General features: G+C 34.8%; 1 protein-coding gene across 2 annotated transcripts in view; it reads right to left on the bottom strand.

The window, feature by feature from the left end:
* Positions 1-1,657: 1,657 nt before the first annotated feature.
* The window catches only part of LOC136809718 (leucine-rich repeat and guanylate kinase domain-containing protein-like), a 29,804-nt gene continuing 14,636 nt past the window's right edge, over positions 1,658-16,825 (bottom strand). For both annotated transcript variants that reach the window (XM_067066261.1, XM_067066270.1), the window contains exons 10-20: positions 16,702-16,782; positions 15,333-15,419; positions 15,025-15,131; positions 14,431-14,547; positions 11,837-11,918; positions 5,425-5,538; positions 4,643-4,711; positions 3,766-3,898; positions 3,512-3,641; positions 2,975-3,104; positions 1,658-1,764 (exon numbers count right to left, since the gene is read on the bottom strand). In XM_067066261.1, the coding sequence (XP_066922362.1) occupies positions 1,702-1,764; positions 2,975-3,104; positions 3,512-3,641; positions 3,766-3,898; positions 4,643-4,711; positions 5,425-5,538; positions 11,837-11,918; positions 14,431-14,547; positions 15,025-15,131; positions 15,333-15,419; positions 16,702-16,782 (1,113 nt within the window). In that variant the 3' untranslated portion in view covers positions 1,658-1,701. The remainder of the gene's footprint in view (positions 1,765-2,974; positions 3,105-3,511; positions 3,642-3,765; positions 3,899-4,642; positions 4,712-5,424; positions 5,539-11,836; positions 11,919-14,430; positions 14,548-15,024; positions 15,132-15,332; positions 15,420-16,701; positions 16,783-16,825) is intronic.

Raw genomic sequence — 16,825 nt, 5'->3', positions numbered from 1 at the left:
CCATCTTTCACCGTTCTTTGGTTTGACTTCACAGATTGCAATAAAATGTGGATATTCCTTTGTTATGAGTTCTTCTAGTTGTAGTTTTTTCATTGTTGTTAGCTGGTCGGCATTTGTATACATAATTTTTATTTCCGAAATTGTGTTTGATTGGTTCTCGTTTTTGTTTTTTGATACTTGTTTATGCGTTTCTCTTGTTTTTATTGGTGGTTTGCGACTTTGATCTTCTTCAGGTAAAAGCCGTTTTTTGAGTTGCCTCTCACACGATAGATATAGATTTCTGATTTTTCTTGTGAGTTTCTTGTTTTGGCTTCTGTTGAGAGTACCTTGAATTGTTTTCTTTCATCAGGGGTGAGATCCTCAGTAACGCTAATGTAAGATTGCCAAGTAAATTCCATTTATCAGACTCATCGTTAAGAGAGACTAACAATGGGCGTTTCTTTCCTTCTTCCTCCTTACCCAATCTTGCTACACGTTTGATAAGACTGCGTGAGTGGGTATCCTTAATCAAGTTTGAAGCCCAGGTTTTGTCATCATTAATACTTTGCTCAACAACGCCATGTACGATGACATTTGAGGCGCGTTTTTGTTTACTGTATTCTTCGGTTTCTTCTTCGCGTATTGCGTCCCTGATCACTTCTTTCAGGGCTTTTGAATCCGGGGACTCCTTTGAGCCGGTAACATTGGCATAGGTCTGTGACAGAAACTTACATTCTTTCTTAATCGTCTCCTCAAGCATTTCCTTGAGGGATTCGATTTTGCTTTCTATCTTGGTCTCCAACTTTTGTTCGACAAATTCGTAAGTGTGAAGGCCAGGATCGGTACTGAGTTTACTCTTTAAACTTTCCAAATCATGTTGTTGTTCATTTATTTTCTTTCGGTCAATCTCATTCTGTTTTAACAATCCTTTGCAAGCATTAAGTTCTCGGCGGAGTGTCTCGTTTTCCCTTTTAACAGATGATGGTAGGGTCCGTGGTTTTGCAGGAACAAGTTCAAGAACTTTTGGTGTTACAGTCACGCAGTTGGGACAAACATACTTGTAGTGCGTGCTTTTGTGCTTGTCTAGGGAAAGTTGAATTTGGTATGGTGGTAAATGTGTACAGCGAAAATGGACCAGGCGTCTACATTTCAGACAAACCAAACAATCTTGATCTTTGTCGTCGATGTAGTCCGTTAGTGTGCATATGACCAATTCGGCACTGGATTTCTTTTGATTGGATGCCATGTCGTCGGGTTTAGAAGAATAATTAAGGTTTTTTCTTCAACATTTGATATTTTGAAGATGTTGTTGGAAAAAGTTTTCTGTTCCAAGAAAGCATCTTGATTTTATGGCGCATCGATCTAAAAAAGCATCTTATTTTGTATTGATTCCTGGAATCAGAATTCAATTTAACCCTTTGAATCATTTTGTGCGTGATGCAAGTGTGGCTTCTTGGTTTCAGACATATATGACAGGCAACATATACGGATGTGTATTTTGCTGAAATACAGCATACTATCTCTAATTCTAAACCTTTCATATTCCAATATTTCTGTATTTCAAACGAAATTATTGTTTCCCCTCAGGTGAAAAGTAGTTACACTCTGTAATTCGAATCTTTCTTTAATTTTGGTCCCTTGACGATCAAATTAGAGAGAGTCAACTACTTTACTTCCTAACGTTGTTTTTTGAAATTGATTGAGAATAAAACGAAGCCAAACTTACAAAGCTCTTGACAGTACTGATCTGGTAGCTTCAAACCGACGACTGTATGCAAAGTCAGCCTAAAATGTAAAAAAAGAGATTATTTTCTTAAGACTTTGGTGAAAAACGACTCCTTTTTGAAAACCACTTTAGAATTAATTGGTAGTAGTTTTTGGCCAAATTAGTCTTAGGACCATGTTTAAAGCATATCCTCCTTTTCAAAAAAAATTACTTTCTTTGATCAAAAACATAAAGAACGAATTATGAGTAATCTACTCTAGTAATCTGAAAAAATTTTTAAAAAAGTCTCTCTAAGGGTGGGTACCTTTATCAAAAATCGAAGAAAATTTTTCAAAAAGTAATCTAAAGTAATATCTAAGGGTAATCTTTTCAGCAAAAATCTAAGGGTCGGTTTTCGGAGGTCCAGTTCGCACTTACAGAACGAATGAAGATCAAGGAAAAGTATGAAATCGTAAAGAAACGAAATGAAGAAAGGAGCAACGAAACAAAGATTTCATCTGGCGAGTGAAGGGAAGTCCCAGGTAATGATACTGCGATCGGCAACGAAGAGAGACATTATCACCCCGTCTTAGCAATATTGTGAATCCAGTTGATACTGTATCAACTTTATAGATAGGATTGTAACTAATAGTTGATATTGAAATTTCCTTAACTCGAACAATTTGTATTCCCAGTGCGTGTTCGAGATATAGGGACTCCGCTGTAATAATTCGAGGTGATGGACTCTTAATTTGGAGAAAATAATTTACTCATACGAGCCTCGCGAAAATATAAATTAGAAAAATCAGACCACTTCCTGACACGGAAACATTATACGTCTTTTTCTATAAGAATAGTGTACTTCGGATGAGGGACAAGTGTTAGAAATTGCCAAAATTGAGGGTGAATTATTCTTAACGTATTCTTACCTTTTTAGACTTGACTTTTTTACAAACATGAGAAATGATCAATTTTGAGTGAACATTTGGGTTAAAATTACATTTCTTCCTCAAAGCTTCAATTTATTTCTAACAAAGGAGGAAGCTTTTTTCTGTTAACCAAATACAAAATGACTGTATTCTTATCAAATTCTGTGAAATTCACCCTAGAGGGTATTCATGTAGGGTATTTTTACAATTTGGCCAATTTTCAACCTGATATTCTTATAGAAGATATTCTTAAAAAAAGCGTGTATTTAGAAATTTCCCTTTTCCCTTTATGAATTAATACTTGTCAAACCGATTAAGTGTTGCCGGCTAACTGGGAAGTGGATGGAAAAAGCAAGTGTACCGGTGTGTTGGGTGTGTTTGATGGGATGAAATGTTCATGAGAAGACCACAAGGATGAACGGTTGCCAGCTCGTGATATGTTGACCGGTGAGGAAGCAAAAACATCTGTTCCACCATTGTCATTATTCAGTCTAAGTAAAAAGAATATCATTGTCAACTACCGAACACCCCCAATATAGCGCCGTGGCATAGAGCGTTCTTTAGAGGGCGGGGCTAAATATAGAAAAGTCGGCTATAAAAGAAGCAAGTAACATTCTAAATGTGCTCTCTGATTCTAAAATGTGTCGTTTCAAGCCCAGGGAGACTCTCTAAGGGTCAGTTTTTTCACAAACTCGATTCAAAGAAAAGTAAAAAGACAAGAAAGTAAGAACATCTTTCGAAAGTATTGAAAAAAAAATTTTCAAAATCGAAGATATTTTTTGAAAATTAGTCTCTCTAACTCTAAGAGTAAGGGTTCGGAGGTACAGGCATAATTCAACCGTAGTACCACTAGGTATAAGAAATGAACTTGAAATTTGTGGTTAGTATGAAAAGTTACCTTGATCTGATACTTTTGGTGAGGGAAGGGGTTCGTGAAAATGAACAACTCTTTCGACTGGATGACGAGTTCAAACCAAGAAAATCCAGCACGGTCTCCTTCAGATTTCCGTATCGTTCTTCATAACTGTCTAAAGTAGACAAATCGAAACATTTTCAAAACAATGACAATATTTTGTTTACTTAGGATAAAAACGAAAATAATTGGTCGTTTGTGCTCCATCTATACTGGCTGAAATAAAACCTTCTCCTTACCTGTTGTGATGACAGTGTCGAAATATCCAGGTCTCTCCATGTGAAGATTTGTGCAAAAGTTGACGTTTTTTAGAGCTGCATCAATCTCTGTTTCGTTGTAACGATTACTGTCGTATAATTCCTGTTTGAAATCCTGAGTAGAAAGGGTAAATAGGAAAGATTAAAAGAATAAATTTCACTTGAGATTCCGTCGGGAATTTTTGCAAGTTGCATTTCGTGATTTCACATCTATTACAATAGAACTTTTCATAAATTACGTCAAGAACATCACTTGCCTTATTTTGAAATTATTGCCAAGATCTCTCAGCGGATTTCATTAAGACTACTTTCTTTTTATAAAAAAATCATTTAATGTCTCAAGGGACATAATCACCATGGTAATTGTTTGAATACGAGGCAAGTGATATTCGTGAACTGATGTAATTTGTGAATAAGTGTATTGAATTCACTGAGACGTATAATGAACACAGAAATAAAATTGACACATTATCAAAATAACAACTTGATGGATAGCTTCAACGTATCTTTTCTTCGGAGAATGGAGATTGCTGAAAGTTAAGGCTTGGGGACACGAGAAGTTTTTTTCGTGTTGGTGCAATGCAACGAATATGCTCCATCCCACCAACACAAGAAAATAAGTGTGTCTCATGGTTTCTTTTTTTGGTTCATGGGACAAAAAGTGAGGGAAATGACCCAAAGACAAGCTGATTTTATGTCGATGTAGCACAATTGATTAGGGACAAAAGTGAGAGAAGCACAAATGTTGTTAAAAGAAAAATGGGGGTGGAGACTAAAGAAAGCGTTTCAGGTTGGTGGGGTGGAGCATGTTGCATTGCACCAACGCGAAAAAAAACTTCTCGTGTGTCCAAGCCTTTACCTCGATATCCTTTGGGAGCACCAAAATGACACGTGGTTCATAGTGGGTGCACTTGAAACCCATCACACCCTGATTGAAAGAAAAACAAAAATAATTGGTGATCTTTTCTCTAAAAAGGTTTCATCTTTCACGTGATAATTAAGTGTAATGCCAATAGTTTAACCTCCGTAGCCAGAGTGTCAGGCGTGGTGTATAACCTCCTTTCAACAAGTTTTCACTACACTTCTACAAATGCCTGATTGCAAGCAACTCTTCATTGCAGCTCGTTTTATCGCATCAAATCAGATTATTAACCCCCGCTTATTAATCTTTAAGAATATTTGCAGTTGTCAAAGAGAAGGCCCCTTATTTTGCTCTAAATAGCCTGATTTTAGCCTATATTTACCTTATTTTGGGTTTTCAGAAGTACAATTTCCAACCCCCCGGCAATTACTCCCTTGTTTATTTGGTACCTAAGAGTACTTTCCCTGTCAAAAAACGACAATTTGTGGTTTCTAATTGTTTTGATTAAAAATGCGTTCCAAACAAAGAGAAAATTGTCTTTTTAACTGCTCTTGGGAAAAACGTAGATGTTATGTTATTTTGTTAGCAAAAGAGTTTTATTGCCTTGGGAATACGAAAAGTCTCGGCAAAGGAGAACATGTTTTTACCGAGTTTGTTTGCAACCCAAGCTAACAGTATAAATCTTTTTAAAGTCAAAAATATACCATTAGCTTCGAACCTTGGCTAAACCTCTAGATATTCCCAGAAAAAGCTTTCAAAGAAGTTAATAAAAAGCATACATCTATGGTGGTAGTTAGTACAGCGGCAAGACCAGTCTTGGCAACATTTTCGATTTCACTCCTCGAGATACCATGATACACACCACATACAGTGCACGTCTGAAGAAACTCTCCCTATAAAAGAACGTACGTATTTTTTTTTTGTAAGCAAGTGTCTACCCCTATAACAGGCTTGCAGTATGCTTAGAATTCTATTGTTCTTGAACAATAGAGCCATTGTTTAGATACCAAAAACTGAGCCCAAGTATGCCTTTAACACATACCAGATAATTGATATCTACTTAAGCGTGACCATTAAAACAATCATTCAGAACACAAATAATGACGAATTTTTAAATTTCGTCGTTCGTTTGCATCATTGATTGTCCCCGTGCCCATTGGGGTGGTATTAAGGGCGGGGGTTGGAAGTGAGAAAATATCTATCTCATCTAAAATTTGAGCAATGTCACATTCGAGGGATTATAGTTATGCACCTTTGTGCAAAAAGTCATAAAGAACGAATGAGCCCGTCTCGAGAAACGCTAATAACTAAGCAATTGGTAATGTGCTTATAAAAAATATCAAATTTGGTCCATTTTTCTATAAAAACACGTCTAGCAACCAAAATTTCATGTTTAAACACAAATATTCTTCAAAATTTAGCCTTCATGAGCAAAAAATAACATCTATCTCATAAAAAAAAGAGTAAATTGGCTAAGAATATTGATGTATGCTTATAAAAAGTGATTCTTATAGATAAAGCTTCGTTTTTTAGCCGAAAAATTTGTTTTGTGAAAATCTGCTTCAGCCATCTACCCTACTTTCATGCAAAAAGTCAGAAAAATTAATGATCAAACTTTTCACAAAGTCAAACCTTGTAGCATGCTTTCGCTAGATCTGCGCGCGGCGTGAAAAAATCTGTATATGCACAAAAATGAACCGGATGGGTGGCAAAGTATCAACTTTGCTTCGCGTTGGATGGGATAGCTTTTCATTAGAACTATTAAAAGTTTCTCTTTTGTAAAATAAATTTTTCTTAAATTTGTAGTAAAATTAAATAAACTAGTAATAAATCTATAAAAAATAAATATAAGCAACATAGATTCTAAATTTCTTTTTTTTTTAATAAATAAATTGAGGTAAAGATTAAGTACACCATTAAATATAAACAAAAATAAATAATAGATAATAAATATAAAATTTTTATCATTTCAATGTTTAAATTTTTCTTACAATATCGACCTGAATGATCAAAATAAATTCTAAATTTTTTTTAATGAATAAATTAAGGTGAAGATTAGGTACATAATAAATATAAACAAAAAATATATAATAGAAAATAAATATAAATATTTTTATCATTTCAAAGTTTAAATTTTTTTTTACAATATGGTCCGAAAATTTCCTAAAATATTTCATATAATGTAATTTAAACAAGTGATACTTTTATGGACCTACCTGGTTATGCATTTAACACATATAATTGATATCTACATAAGCGTGACCATTACACAATCATTCAGAACACAAATAGTGACGATCTATTAAAATTAGTTGTTTGTTTCTTATAAAAAAACACGTTTAGAAACCAAAATTTCATGCTCTTGAAATATTCTTTCATATTCAAGACTTCGAGAGCAAAACAACATATCTCATAAAAAAATTGAGTTATTTGACTAAGAACATTGATGTATGCTTATTAATAGTGATTCTTATAGATAAACATGCGTTTTTTGAGCCAACAATCTTTTTTTGCAAAAATCTGTTTGAACCATCTTTTACCTATGATGGTACCTTACTTTCCTGCCAAAAATCAGAAAAAATTAATGATCCAATTTTTCACAAAGTCCAAAAAACACATTTTATAACCGTTTTTTGGCCCAAATTTGCCCAAAAATTATTTTCCAAAAATCGGGCTCCGTCACATTCGAGGGTTTATAGTTATGCATCTTTGTGCAAAAAATAGTAAACTATGAAAGAGCCAATCTCGAGAAAAGCTAATACCTAAGTAATTGATAATGTGCTTATAATAAAATATCGAATTTGGCCAGTTTTTCTATAAAAACACGTCAAGCAACCAAAATTTCATGTCGAAACACACATATTCTTTGAAAGTAAGCCCTCCTGAGAAAAAAAACATCTATCTCACAAAAAAATTGAGTTATTTGAGTAAGAACATTGATGTATGCTTATTAACAGTGATTCTTATAGATAAACATGCGTTTTTTGAGCCAACAAAATTTTTTTGCAAAAATCTGCTTAAGCCAATTTTTACCTACGATGGTACCCTACTTTCATGCAAAAAATCAGAAAAAATTAACGACCTAATTTTTCACAAAGTCCAAAAAACCCGTTATTTAGCCGTTTTTTGGCACAAATTTGCCCAAAAAAATTTTTTTTTGAAAATCGGGCTCCGTCACATTCGAGGGTTTATAGTTATGCATCTTTGTGCAAAAAATCAGAAAAAACTAACGAGCCAATCATGAGGAAAGCTAATAACTAACGAACGAACAGACGAACGGACGAACGGACAAAGGTTAATTTATAGGACCTCCACCGGGGTAGGTCCAAAAATGAATATGCAATAAACATACTATGACTTAACATTTTTCTTATCAGAGCCCAGGTAACGCGTTTAGAAAATCTAACATTCAATTTCGATTTCACCATTAAACTAGCTTGGAACTGTTAAATTATCTTACTTAAGAGATTTTCCACACTAAAATCAAAAGACTATCACCCTGCTTTGGGATTCCTTCATCTTATTAACACTGGATAAAATATTACTATTAAATTGTCACTCAGACAGGTATTTTGAAAAGTGCAAGTGTGTAGGTGTTTCCAATACATCTCACCACGACAAATCAACGAGTTTTGACTTTCTTTCCACTAAACTTGAAAAGTTTGTAATCCATATCCACTTTCAACAAAAACAGTAATGCCTCTCCAAACAAGTCATGGTCCACATCCTGAGGTTTACAGCACTCGTTATCATTAGTTTGAATCTTGAACCATGGCTCAGGGGTGCTTTTACCAGCATTCTGGTCTTCGCCTTTAATACATTTGTACGTCTTGTCTCGAATTGATTTCAATAATATCCAGTAGTTAGTGAGTTTGATTTTCAAGGTTGAATCGGTGGTTTTATCCGCAAAAGCTTTGAAACGTCCCATATGCTCGTTTAGTTTCCAGTCTTCAGTATTGTAGCTAGGTGGAATACCAATTTGAACTAATTCACCACAAAATCCATTGCATTCTTTCTTGTTTGCTGTCCTCCAGTTTTTAAGATTCGTTATCAGATCTTTTGTTGGTCCTGCCAGCGGCTGATAAAGCCTCCTGATGTCTTGACAATTATTAGGTTTTTTGAAATTAACAGGTGACAAATCCACAACACCAATCAAAAATATAATTGGCAAAAATGAAACAAAGATATTAACAAACTTCAAAATTTGAAAATCCATATTTGTACAACTGTAATTTTCTGTCCAACAGTAAATCAAGTATCTTTCTTCTTTTTGAAATTCTTTTGTGGTGTTTACCCATAATTTGGACCCTTTATATAAGTCAAGACTTTTTGGGTATGAATAAGTTTCTTATCAGCGTGATCTCGAAAATAGGGAAATGGTTATTCGACACAATGTTGAATTGAAAATGATAAAATACGTAATAATCAACTTAAAGTAGATTTCCTTGATTTCTGGGAAAAATTGTTTCGACTTTTAATGTAAATTATTTTTCGTCAGAAAATATATTTTACTAATACTTTTGCGTATTTATTAACTGAGGTTATTTTCTAAAGTGACGTTGAATACTATTTTTTGTCTGGATTACACTCCCTTTGTTTGATAAATTTTTGTTACACTTTTTTTTTTACATGGGAAAATTTATTCCAAAATTAAGATGATTGTAAATGTTATTATTAGTTTGTAATTTTCTGGCTGAGGTTATTTTGAAGATGACAGACAGCCTTTGAATTGAACTTTTTCGCTATTTTATCTATTCTTTGTTGAAATTGGGATTCAAAGCGGGATTTAACTTGTCAGTTGCAGGGTATTTTTGACAAAAAAAGATTATTACAAAGGCATACTAGCTTTTTAATGCCCAAAAAACATCAATTTGGCAATTTGTTTGTGGGTATTTCTGAATATCACGGAAAATTTGATAGCCAATCTTTCGTTCTCAGACGCGCTTTCTCAAGGGTATAATTCAAATGAAAAATCAATTGGACATTGTCGATATGATAAAAATATAATTCTGAAAATAAATCAAAGCCTGTCAAACCAAAATTGATTTAATCTAAATAATTCAAAATCTAATAATATAATTCTTTCATTAAAGTTAGATGGTTAAATCAAATTGCTTGAATATAATAATCAACCAATCGCTTGAGGATTCAAGTCTAAGGAGGTCAACCAGAAAATTGGGGCACAGGACTTGCTGCTGGTGCAAATGGAAGGTACGGGTATGTGCCGCCCTAAGGGTACCTTTTTTGGACTTCCACTAACGTTTTGCCCCAAGGGTTGGATAAAATAACAAAATCAAATTGGTCACAAAAAGGAAAAAGGGTCTATTCCTCACTTTTAGTCCCACTAACGGCCCGAGGGGCGAAAGTAGGGAACACATACAGAACCCTATAAGCCCCCCCCCCCCCCGGTGCTCGTCAAGGTCTAATTTGAATCATGGAAATGTTTCACTTGTTCCGTATATTTTACTCGCCTACGGAAAAATCGCAAAACTCGTAAAATATTTCTCATATTGAACTCGCAAATGTCCGATAACTATTATTTATTCCCCAAAATGTGTGCTATTACAGGCCTTTAAACAGGTTTTTTCTTATTTAATAGCGTTTTCTGGCCAAAAATATCTTCATCCGCAAAATTAAATTCCCTTTGACAAAAATTTTTCCACCATCCGCCAAATTAAAATTACGCCAAATTTTCTTCCCTTCAGGTATATTAGTATCATGTCAAGGAACTTTAATAAAACTATTTTATTTAAGTTTCTTGATTATATACTATAATATTTTTTATAGGAGGGAGCGCTTAAAAGAAGGGTGTATTCGAGGTAGTATGGTACTATACAATTCTGATAGTGCTTGTGCAACGACCAATTTCAAAAGATATGTAAAGAAGGATTCGATGGCAATAATAAAGAGATCTACTGCAGTAGATGAAATCGTCGATTTCAGTTCGATAAAACACCCTAAAAAGTTTTTGTCACTAAAAAAATCTTTAACAATTCCCTTAGAAGGCAGCGACGTCCCTAAGGGGTGAAAAGGTGTATCAATTTTAGGTGAAGTTCCCTTAATTCACAAGTAACCACTGTCGAAGTGGTTACCATTGGTTAAAGGATTTACTTGTGGGAAATTATTTCTTCAAGCTAAAGGGGGGAATTTTGAAAAAGCACATTCAAAACATTTTGGATGAAATCTTTACATTTGGAGTTACGTCACAATGAATTTTATGTCATTTAAACTTATAACATGACGTCACAAAGATATTATAAATTTTAAGTATAATTTAGGGAACAGAAATTCTTCCTTAAAATCTCGTAACCTCACAAATGAAGCGGGTAGATTAAAACTTTAAAAAGTTACTGTATTATAATTAAACTTGAATTCTAAGAAAGCGATTTAACAAATTCAATGCCTATTCTTCTTCGAAAATCTTAACTTATCTCACATATCAATGATATTCTTATGAATTATTCAACCTAAAGAAGATTATATAACGATTAAGCTGAAAATCTGAAAATCCTCAAAATTCACACATACACGTTTTCTTTATAAGAACATCCAAATTTTTTTTTTGAAGTCTTCGAATATTCCAAGCCTAATTATCTCAAAATGTTCTTAATTTCATCATTATTCTTTGAGTATTGTTAGGGTTTTTTAAGCCTTCAAAACCTTACAATGTTCTTAACTTGTTCTTAATATTTTTACCATCGAAACCTTATACTCTTATGTAGTTTGTTCTTATAAAAAGAAAACCGTGTATTGGTAAATGGTTGATTTAGTTTTTCTTTATAAGCATCCTGATAAATTGTTGAAGGTCAAAACATAAAAACTCTTTGAAGACAGAATCCGTTCACCACAACCAAATATGCAAATTTTTCAACGAGACTCACACCCCTGTCTCAGTGACTCGAAGTGACACAGATACCACGATACATAGTGGTGACACTCAAACTGTGCGGGAGAGCATATAGCTCGTCGCAGGCCCGGAACTGGATGAGTGACACCACACACCACAATTTCTGGCATATCATCATCACTCTTGTATCAGAGTAGTGGTACCCAATTCCCCTCACATGGTATGGGTTGACCCGGGCTAAGGTGTGTTCACTTGCCAAGTGAATCATAGTATTACAGTGGGAATCAAACTCGGACCTCCCAGATGGGAGTTAAGACTACGCCTTGATACCTTGATTTAATTACCTTGAACCTCATTGTTTCAAATTCATCTTCGGTCACGTGATAAAATTCTTCAGTGTTAACTGCTGCCGTTGTGTGTCCTTTCCTACGAAGAAAAGGAAAATGTAAAACCTATGAATATTGTAAGTGTCATTATCTATCCGAAGATGACATTTTCTTGCCCTGATTACGACGTCCATCCAAACTTTCAAGGCATTCATTCGTGGAATTCTAGCTCAAAATCCATGTAGCCCCTTTTACCATTAAGGTGATTTTTCAACAGAGATCTAATAGAGATTCCTAAAAAGGTTAAATGGTCAGCATAAAGAAGATAACAAAGGCCCATTCCAAAAATAGTCTGTATACCCCTATGTTAAGAAGGTGTGACGTCCAGGGTGGTTTGGAACATAAAAAACCTAAGGGTCTTTCCCTCAGGCGAAAATAAAACAAGCAACATGCTGAATGGACCTACCTAATGATTAACATCAGATGAAAATAAGAAAAAAGTGACAATAATTGTACAAAAATTCAGAATGGAAAAATAAAGCTTGTGTGTTGAATAATGTAAAATAGTACTAAAAAGGAATGTCCCCAAATACGAAAATCACTTAAACCGTTCAGACCCAAAAAACCTTTTAAGCTGTTTTTGGCCCAAATTTGCCCAAAAAAGATTTTCCTTAAAAATCTGGCTCCGTCACATTTTGGGCATTGTCATTTTGCATCATTGCGCAAAAAATCAGAAAAAAATTATGAGTCAACATTGAGAAAAGCTATATTTTCTTATTTGGTTAAAGGGAATTTCCCCATAATACGAAAATCCGTCTTTTAAGGCGAATAAGAATTTTCCAGGAAAAAAACACTTCAGCCATTCTTTAAAGAATCTTGCCCTCCATCTTTGTACAAAAAATCAGAAAAAAGTAATGACAGGATTTTGCACAAAGTCCAAAAAACCCTATTTTAGGTAGTTTTTGGCCCAAATTTGCCCAAATATATTTTTTTTTCGAAAATCGGGGCTCCGTCACATTTTAGGCATTGCCATTTTGCATCATTGTGCAAAAAATCAGAAAAAAATAATGAGTTAACTTTGAGAAAAGCTATATTTTCTTATTTGGTTAAAGGGAATTTCCCCAAAATACGAAAATCCGTTTTTTAAGGCGAATAAGAATTTTCTGGGAAAAACCACTTCAGCCATTCTTTAGAGAATCTTGCCCTCCATCTTTGTACAAAAAATCAGAAAAAAGTAATGACAGAATTTTGCACAAAGTCCAAAAAACCCTATTTTTAGGTAGTTTTTGGCCCAAATTTGCCCAAATATATTTTTTTTCGAAAATCGGGCTCCGTCACATTTTAGGCATTGCCATTTTGCATCATTGTGCAAAAAATCAGAAAAAAATAATGAGTTAACTTTGAGAAAAGCTATATTTTCTTATTTGGTTAAAGGGAATTTCCCCAAAATACGAAAATCCGTTTTTTAAGGCGAATAAGAATTTTCCGGGAAAAACCACTTCAGCCATTCTTTAGAGAATCTTGCCCTCCATCTTTGTACAAAAAATCAGAAAAAAGTAATGACAGAATTTTGCACAAAGTCCAAAAAACCCTATTTTTATGCAGTTTTTGGCCCAAATTTGCCCAAATATATTTTGTTTCGAAAATCGGGCTCCGACACATTTTAGGCATTGCCATTTTGCATCATTGTGCAAAAAATCTGAAAAAAATAACAAGTCAACATTGAGAAAAGCTATATTTTCTTATTTGGTTAAAGGGAATTTCCCCCAAAATACGAAAATCCGTTTTTTTAAGGCGAATAAGAATTTTCCGGGAAAAACCACTTCAGCCATTCTTTAGAGAATCTTGCCCTCCATCTTTGTACAAAAAAATCAGAAAAAAGTAATGACAGGATTTTGCACAAAGTCCAAAAAACCCTATTTTTAGGTAGTTTTTGGCCCAAATTTGCCCAAATAAATTTTTTCTCAAAAATCGGGCTCCGTCACGTTCTGGGCATTGCCATTTTGCATCATTGTGCAAAAAATCAGAAAAAACTAATGAGCCAATCCTGAGAAAAGCTGGTAACAGACGGACGGACGGACGGACGAACGAACGGACATGGGTTAATTTATAGGACCTCCACCGGGGCACCCGGAGGTAGGTCCAAAAATTTAGTGTTTCCGGAATGGGCTTTTCCAGAAAAAAAATTTACCTCCACTGTTGAGGATATTGATTTTTCGAAGTATCAAACCAGGGGGATATCCTACTTTATTAGTAAAGACCATTCATTCTTACAAATATGTTCAACCCTCTGGATATCCTCTCTTATAAAGATGCTTACCCTGGATATCGTATTTTTTACTTGAAAAGACACCTTAATCCCTAGATATCCGCTCCCTTGTAGATATTAACCCCCTGGATATACACTTTTGAACAAAAATCGTTAACCCCCTGGAAATCCGATATATCCTCAACAGGGGGGGGGCACGGACCCGGGGGCCCGGTCAGAAAAGACTTTTTTTCACCCGGGCGGTTTCCGGAAACACTACATTTTTTTTATTTACGCCTCAGCTTAGTTTTTTTCTGAAATAGCGCAATGCGCGGTTTCAGTGTTGTACAAAAAAAGAACTTACACTTTGCTGAAAAAGTTTGAGAATTCGGTGCTTAGTTGTTTGACGAGTTGCTTCTTGGACAATCCAAGAGGACCTGTGATGATTAGCATTGGATATGGTTCCAATATTGGTAATGAGCTGAAAGGATAATTGGAAAGAGAAATAAGGCAAATATTTATTGAAAGTGTATCATTTGATCCTGGCGGGGGAATAGGGTTGGCGAATGAGGGGTATGTACGGACGGGACCTCCGAAAACCGACCCTTAGAGAGACTGATTTTTGCTGAAAAGGTGACCCTTAGAGAGACAAAATTGCTAAAAAAGTGACCCTTAGAGAGTCGTAAAAAAATCCGACAATATTCTACAAAAAACAAAGGAGATGGATGTCCAGTCGTTCATGAAGAAACAAATTTAGGCCTTCTAATTTTTGCGACCCTTAGAGAGAATTTGGAAGGTGAGAAAACCGGCCCTTACCGTCCTCACATACCCAGCACCCATTTTTCCTAAGTACCCCCCCCCTCGGGTATTTGATGCAAAAACAATGTTCAGACATAAAATAAAATAAATAAATAAATAAATAAATTATTTTTCATATTTTCTCTTTGAGAGCCTATACCTGTCCATCAGCCGTTGAGGTTGTTGATAAAACTTCATTAAGTTGTACATGTGATCCTTGGTCGCTGAAAGTTCTTTACTTGGTTGAAAGAAATTGCAAGCGTGAACCTAATTGGTTAAAAAAACAACAGTCAACACTTATCCACAACTTCAAGACTTGAGTTCTTATCGAATCATAAAAACGTCTTCAAAACGACCGACCCATAATTTTCTGAAGGTATTCCTGTAGTAGAACAATAAAATAATTTGTCTCGCCTTAACAACCCCGTTACTGTTATTGCCTCCAAAATCTACATGCTTTAAATTTACTTTTTCTTCAGGTGTGACTTGCATTTCATCTAGCTCCACCAGTTTGGAAAGTTTAAAGACAGCAGATATTCTGTATGACTCGATTTCCTGGTCAAATTACAAAATATAATTAAGGATTAAAGTTAACAAAAGAAGTCAGTCAGGAAGAAAAACACTTTTTTATTCGGCTACTGGGGCAGTTTCATGCCACCTTGGTGACAATCTTCAGGCAACTAAAAACATAAGTCAACAGAAGTAGAAATTCGAGAAAAGAAAAAGAAGCTACTTCATTATAAGTAAATATTTGTAACAAATCGAAGTTTCCAGGTTTTGTTCAAAACCAGAATGATGAGAAAACTAACAAGAAAGAAGTGACCATTTTGTGCTCCTGAAAAATAAAAACCGTTGAAGTCAAGACATTTTCATCATCGTTCTGTTGTTTCCCGGGGGGGGCATTCGATTTCGAAACAACGGTATGTGCCGCGCAAAATCTGCTTTTCAAAATCGTACCCTTGTGCAGCTCAATATAGCTGAAAAGGTACCCTTTCAGTGCATTTTCTCTTGATTTACCCAACCCTTATAGTGCACTATATTCCTCAGCTGTAAATCTGCGTGAACAAAGAAGCTTGGGAAAGACTGAGAAAATTATTCTTGTCAGCTGTAATTTTCAGACAATAGAAACTTTTTCAAACAAACGAGAAGTAAAAACCTTTCTTTTTAACAATTATTTTAAATTTGTTTTAAAATTCGACCCTTGCAGTGCAATCTCACAGAAACACACCCGTACAGTGCATTTTGGGATGCTGAAAAAACCACACCTTTAAGCGCGGCACATGACGTAGGTCAGATCATATGAGTGTCCCCCCGGTGTTGTTTCTACCGAATAAACTTTATTCGCTTTAAGTGTGCGCTATTCTTTGTTTTGCTTGCCATTTTTTTAACCAATACTTCAATTCATAAAAATGACGAAGAAAGAAATGAACCTGTTATCCTGTTCTGCTAAAAACTTAATTTTTAGTATATACGTACTTTGAAGCGTTTTGATCTGAGCTATTTAGTTATTTTCCCGCAGACTTCCAGCATCGTAGGTTACAGCCTCTAGAAGGAAACTCGTCGGAGTCGAAAAAAAATGAGGTTTCTCACGTTTTTCATCTTCGTTTTCTAAAGATCTCAAATCATTTCTTTCAAAAGTTATAGTACCTGAATTATCTCTTAAACAGTACATAATTTTTTCCATTTGAAACATTCACGAATGGACTTTAGAAAGTCAGACCAAGTTAGTTTCGACCAGGAAATTGATCAGAAAACCGACTTTACATTGTTGCATTTTACTGCATAAAAGTGGTAACTAGAGGAATGAGAAAACTCGGAATAAACCTGGGTTGCATACCTTGATAGGGTTTTCACTCAAGTTGAGAATACGAAGCATCCGCAAATCTCGCAAATAGCGAATTTCAGAAAGATCCAAAATCTGAAAGTAAACAGAGAGTTTTATAGTGTTCTTTTTTCAAGAA

The sequence above is a fragment of the Clytia hemisphaerica genome, unplaced genomic scaffold (genome assembly GCF_902728285.1).
Source record: "Clytia hemisphaerica strain Z4C2 unplaced genomic scaffold, Clytia hemisphaerica genome assembly, whole genome shotgun sequence".
Taxonomy (NCBI): Eukaryota; Metazoa; Cnidaria; class Hydrozoa; order Leptothecata; family Clytiidae; genus Clytia; species Clytia hemisphaerica.
This window is presented reverse-complemented; position numbering and strand designations above follow the sequence as displayed.